The following is a 6,575-nucleotide window of genomic DNA, read 5'->3' as shown; positions in this document are numbered from 1 at the left end:
CCCCTTGGTCTGTAATACGATCACCCCCATGACCTTGGAGTGTGCCCCGGTGGTACACCGGTTGGCATCTCCACCTGAGTTGTACTCGTTCGCCCGGACGGGGGAATGCCGGACGAGTGTTACCGAAAACTTGCCCCTCTCTATCTCGACCCCGCTGCTGCTGCTGCTCGGAAAGTGTGTTGAAAATTCCTGCCATGATTGTTCAAAGCGCCATTGCTTAAACTTGCACAAACCACAAGTGACACACAGCTGTGCAGCAGCAGGAGGGCGCAAACCGAACCAGCTTAAACTTTTGGAAAGGCAAACTTTGCTCCGCAAACAGAGCGCTCGGCAGCAGCGAGGGGGTCCCGTATACCCGGAAGAGACTAACAAAGCAACCACCTCAAAATGCTCAAACAAAAACCACGCATGCTGGTCGCCGACTCGGTCGCGGAGTTTGTCCGGGCAGTACTGTACCAAGCACACACTGGCATTCCGAGCACACGCATCCGCCTCCGAAAAAATAATTTAAGTAACAATCAGAAATTCGGGCAATAAAGCACTCTTAACTTTATCATTTTTATTTAAAAGTGCAAACGACTTCTTAAAGGGGAATATGAGGAATAAATGGACACGGCACGGCAAGAGCGCCCCCCTGGCACCCGTGAAAGGGACCTTAACCTAAATTTTTGACAGATGCCTTTCTGACAGGACGAGCAGCAGACGACACGTCGCGGGTACGAAACGCGCGCGCTGCCTTTAACCTCTTGTCCTGGCCCTGACGCGGTCCTGACCCCGCGCCGAGGACGCACGCACGCGACGCGGGGCCCTGCCCGCCTTGCAGGTCAGGAATAACTTTGGGTCGGCATGACAAGACAGCTCCCCGCCGTACAGCACCGCGCGGCTGGCCGACCGCGCAGACGACACGCAGCAGAGTAAACACTGGACGAACCTAACCTCACTTCCGCGACGGGCTTTGTCTTCGCGGGGGGACCGCTCGCGGCCGTCGAGGTTCGTCGACGGGGCTGTCGGGGATCAGGAACACCCCGTGCGCGCACCGGATCGGCCTCGGGGGGCGGTCCGCGGCCGCGTCTGGCACTCACCTGATGTCTCGGGGCGCCGTCTTGGCGGCGACGTAGAACCAGCGGTAGCGCCGCCCCGTGCACAGGTACACGGCGCCCGCGACCAGCAGCATCTGCACCAGCGACGCCCAGCCGAGGAAGAAGGCCGACAGCGAGGCCAGGACGACGACGAGGAGCACCATGGCGGCGGTGACGGCCACGCGGCGGCAGACGAGGAGGGTGGTGCTGCGCCTCGCGCCCGCGCTGCTGGCGCACTGAGCCTGCTGCAGCTGGGGCTGGACAAGCAGCCCGCCCTCGACGTCATCGGTCTGGAGGGAGAGAGGGAGCAGAACGGACTTTAGACACTGGGGCGGGGCGGCCAGCGGCATCTCGCGGACGCGGGCCGAACGCGGGCCGCGGCCGCGGCGCCTACCGGCCGGCACGGGCGGCGCCACCTCGCGGCGGGCGGCCGAAGCGCATCGCGCGTGGGGAGCGCGCGCTCCGGCCGGGGAGTTTGAATGGACGCGCGGAACGAACCAACCCCACGTCGTCGGCTGAGAAGTGTATCATTCAAAAAACAATTTTGTACACTGTCAAAAAAATCATAAAAAAAATCGGAAAACAGGAAAAAATCGGAAAAAGTCAGACGAAATTTAAAAAAAGTAATGTTAAAAACAAAAAAATTAAGAAAACATAAAAATTGGTGCACTCTTGAATGCATAGTGAAGTACCCCTAGGCTGATGCCCCCGGACCGGATAGGCGCGCCGAGCCCCGCGGGCTCAACGCGACGGTGGTGGAGTCGTTCGTTATCGGCCGCTCGAGCGCTCCGAGGCTCCAGTAGGGCGCTCCAAGCATCCCAACCAAGACCGGTCGGCCGCCAGGCCATACAGCGACAAATAGACGCATAAACGACGCCATCAAGCGTCAAATACTAACATCGGCGCAGCCGTGGCTCACCTTCACTACTCATTAGCAAGGGAAAGCCGGGCACCTATTCCGTGCAAAAAGTCCGACGGTGCAGATTTTTATCCAACCGGATCGAACAACCCCCCTAATGAAAAGTGTACGAATTATACCGCAATATCGGACAGGTTCTTGGCACTGCCGTATAGCACGAGTACAGCGGCAGCCTCGTTCCAGAAAGGGGGGGGGGGCAACAAATTTTGAAGTCTTGAGGAGTAACTTTCGTGCCATTTAACTATCAACACGGCACGACACGAGAACGCTAGGCATGGCAACTCGTCACACGCGAACGCCGAGTCCATGTATGGGTGAAGAGGTCGCCCGGGTCTCCGAGTAAGAGAGAGAGAGGGAGAGAGATGTCACCGAGTGCGCTCGTGCAGCGCGCAGTCGCATTGCTGCATTCCACCGTCCCGCGGCCCGCGGCTCGCTCGGCCCGGCACCCGCTGACCTACCGTACGTCGGCCGCCGCTCGCCCGCCGGGTAGGCAACACATTCGGCGCGCCCACCGCGCGGGGAGCGGCGGCAGAGTCGGGCAGGAGTCCATCCACGACATGTACACGAAGACATGCGACCGGCCAAACGCAACTATTAGCTGTTTGTCAGATAGTTTACTCGCTTGTCAGAATAATTTGCGATTTCCTCTGAAAATCCAAACAACATATCGATGCGTTTGAAAATCGAAAATATCGGGGGGTTTGTTTCCATCCGAGATTGGCGATGGACCCTCTATCGGCACGGTGTCTTGTGGTCGGGCGCTGCTGGGGCCGTGGCCCTGTTTGATGGAAACTGTCGTGATCATCGCCGAGTCGGCTTCCGACGTTTTAACGTCCGAGCGAATTTTAGAGCAGTAGCCTTCGGGCTTTCTCTTCCTGCAAGCAGAAAAAAAAGGGCAGCAGCAGCAGCTGCTGCTGCTGTTGCTTTGCTCGGATGGTGATAATTTAGATCGGCGTCGTCCCACGACGTGGAGGAGGAAGACCAGCGGGGCTCGAGTCGTGCGGGCGAGTGGTTGACACAGGTTGTCGACGTGGTGGCGCTCAGACAGACGGTCGGAAGGACAGACAACTTGACAGACAGACAGACGGACGGACGGAAGTGAGCACATTGAACTGCAACCTGGCACCGGGGGTCAACAGAGAAGGGAGAGAAGAAATCACACTTCACCCGCGGGTATGGGTCTCTCTAATAAGAAGCGAAAATAGACGCCGGTCGCGCGAGTAAATATGCGATATATAAAGGGTGACGCCATGTTTTGGTGACGACGCGGAGCTCCTGTCGGCGTCCGGCTCACAAGTGGCGTGTGCAATTACAGAGTTTTTCACACCTTTTTGCCCCCTTACCTTGACTAAATCTCGTGGCCCGGCTGGAAAGCCCACGTGGTTTTATGAGTGACTTATTCAACAGTATGACGGAGGCTGAAAATAATTTCCACCACTTTTGAGGTGCACCTACCTCAGCGTCATGACACTAACTGTGCCATCGGGTAATAATCGTAACACTTGCTAACGTGCAACAAAAAGAAGCAAAGTACACACTAAAAGCTTATGAACAATTTTATTCATAGCTCACTAAGTTATGTGTACGTGCTCCGCTTACGCATTTTTTAAAACGCCAGTATGAACAAATTCGTTTATGTTGAATAATGCATAAGCAGAGCACGTACAGAGAACTCAGTAAGCTATGAATATTGTTCTTAAGCTTTTAGTGTGTAATTCTTGGCAGCTGAACGCTTTAGAAGCATAGTGTAGCGCAGCAGCAACACATCCGAGATCCTAACACTGGGCGGGCACACGATGCGTCCGTCTCTACTTCTCGGAAGATTCGAAGGAGGCGCCCCTTTGGTTTTTTTTGTTCCGTGACTAACGCCCCGCGCCCTAGAAAGTTTGACAATAAGGATTCGCCCTGGTTGCGGCGTGGTGCGCGGCTACGGCTCGGCTGCCAAACAACATCAACGCATTATGCATAGATTTGCGATACGCCCTTCCGCCAGCTTGCGCACCACCACCACCACCCAAAAGCGCGCACGAAATGGTCACGGTAAGGTCCGGCTTGGGTCAACGTTGACGTCCGTTCAGATATTTATTTCCACAAAAACTCGTAAAGGTACTGCTTCTATTTGCCTACCAGTGGCGCCATGCGGGTAGGCAACCCTCACTCGAGCGCCTGTGTGCCGTACAGCGTGACCACAGTGTGACCACCACTCAGGCTTATACTCTTACTCACGGGGACGTCTGCTACCTGTGCTGCCTCGCTGCCCTGCCCAGCACTCTGACGTTTAATGACATACCATTACGAACCACCGTGAGGCGCTTTTACTTTGGACCATTACCGATACATGCACCCTTGCACATGGTGCACCACATGTCTAACCTCATCACTTTACAAACGTCATTATGTGTATACTTCTCTTACTCTCAAATAAGCTACTGTTTTGATTGTATGTCAAACTATTTTTTTTTATCGTTTTTGCCCTTTTGAAATTTTGATTTAATTTTTTCCGGATTTATTTTAGGCTATAATGTTTCAATGAATGTTCGAAGTGATCGCCGCTCCTTGGGGCATGCACCATGCACCATGCACCCCGCCCAACTCGCGCGCATGAGTTCCACTTTCTGCCCGCCGGCCGGCGCCACGCGTGCCGACACGGCGCATGCGCAGGGAAGTCGGGCACGAGCGCCGGGGCACGAGCATTACGAGCAACGGGCACGTGCACGAGCACGGGGCGCGCTCTTGGGAAGAGGAGGAGGAGATTACCGAAGCGACAGAAGCCAGAGCAGCGAAGAAATTTAGAAATACATAACCAGTTTTCATCGCCGCGCAACTTCTTGGCGGGAGCGCCACGCGCGCGCCGCGGGTGAATGAACTATTGCTTAGACTCGGGCAATTTTCATCAAAAAAATAAAAGGAATAGGATAACAAAACAAAGAGGCCAACCGCGGCGAAGATAGGAAAATTAAGGCAACGCGGCGCAATACATAATGGCGAAAATCAGACGCTCTCGTCACGCGCCTTCGTCCGATGGGAACCAGTTTTCGACATTCGCGCGCAGGAGGTTGTGTCGTTCAGACCCGACGACGGCAGCGGCCCGCCCTGTCGACGGAACGGGAAATGGCTGTTGCACCTCTACAGTGTCAGAAAACTGTTCGAAAAACAATTAGAAGATCGTGGAGTGCCCGAAATTTGTCTTAAATTTGTCCTAAATTTGTCTTAAAAGCCTATACTTCCAGACTTTCCCCAATTTATTAGTTATGACGACCATTTTCTTTTAGTGTAAAGCTACCTATTAGCTAAATAATTAGTTACCCTGTATTTAGCTAACTGGTTTACATTGAGCTAACATTTTTTTTGAGCATGCTCTCCCACTACTGCGTGCCTTTGCGGTGCAGAAAGCTATAAAAGCGTTCGGATCGAGAGACTTGGGGGGACAGACACATCGCCTCGACGACGGAAGCCTGCAAGCGCAAGCCTTATTATTGCTCTCCCTGCAGGCAGGACGCAGGACACCTTCAATGAGAATGACAGTCCCTGCAACAATGCCGAGCCGGGCCGGCGCCCCCGCGCTCGTCGCGTCGCGTCGCATCGCGCGCGCGCCTGACAAAGAACGAAAGTAGCTTTCCGGTCCCGCAGGTCGTGGTGGTCACAATGAAATTGCGTTACAACGACCCGTGGTTGGTTGGTGCGCTACTGCGGCGCCGCGACACTGCAGAGCAGCAGAGAGGGCAGGCAGGGGGGGCGACTCTCCACTCCACGCGGCTCTCCCCGCCGCCACTGACGTGACGAGATGAGAAGGAGAGCAGATACGGTAGTACAGGACAGAGCACACGCAGGACCGAGGGCGGAAGAGATGTTAAAGAGAAACGTCACAGTGAGGAATTTTAACAAAAGTCACTAAGAAATTAAAGTATTATGTTTTACAAGATTTCGTAGGAACGACTAAGGTAATGCGGCTGACAGCCGTTAGGTAATCCGGCAGGGGTAATCCGAGGAAATTCTAAAAAATCCGGGGTAATCCGGGGTAGTCCTGGAGAAAAAGCAACGTAATCCGAAGGACATTCCGCGGAGGTAATCCGGGTAATCCGTAATCCGGCTGACACAAAGTTTAACAGTCGTTCCCCCCTCGACTCCGATCCCTCTTTGCGATCGTCCAGAAAGTACGTCCATTTTCCACACAGATGCATTTGGCAAATCACGGGGAGCTCGGCGCCTGTGAGACTCGGGGTAGGCCACCCCGCAGTACGCGCGTGCACTGCAGACAAAGATGTTGCCTACCCAACAGGCGCTATACGGGTTCTCGCAGAAACTGGGTTCGGTGGTACGGTGAATGGCGGACATGCTTTCTGAATGATCCCTTAATTCTCCCCCATTCATCAGCGCAATAACTCATCCAGGATACGCGTGTATGCAGGTCGGAGGTTGTGGCGTTGTGCGGCGGCGTTGAGGAGGTGAGCGATTGCAGTTCAACGGCAACGCGGGCGGGGGATTGCAGGCAGAAGAAGATCGCGATATGGAACCGAGAGGAGTCTAGTAGAATAATTGCCCCCGCCTCTCTCTCTCTCTCTCTCTCTCTCTCTCTC

The 6,575-nt window shown here is 54.6% G+C and overlaps 1 protein-coding gene across 2 annotated transcripts in view; it reads right to left on the bottom strand.

The window, feature by feature from the left end:
• The window catches only part of LOC113210162 (long-chain fatty acid transport protein 1), a 39,204-nt gene that overhangs the window by 10,509 nt on the left and 22,120 nt on the right, over window positions 1–6,575 (bottom strand). For both annotated transcript variants that reach the window (XM_026428023.2, XM_026428024.2), the window contains one exon: window positions 1,083–1,369. In XM_026428023.2, the coding sequence (XP_026283808.1) occupies window positions 1,083–1,369 (287 nt within the window). The remainder of the gene's footprint in view (window positions 1–1,082; window positions 1,370–6,575) is intronic.

This window comes from Frankliniella occidentalis, unplaced genomic scaffold (assembly GCF_000697945.3).
Source record: "Frankliniella occidentalis isolate FOCC.00 unplaced genomic scaffold, Focc_3.1 Scaffold5, whole genome shotgun sequence".
NCBI classification, from domain to species: domain Eukaryota; kingdom Metazoa; phylum Arthropoda; class Insecta; order Thysanoptera; family Thripidae; genus Frankliniella; species Frankliniella occidentalis.
The sequence above is the reverse complement of the archived record's forward strand: the minus strand, read 5'-3'. Positions and strand labels throughout refer to the sequence as shown.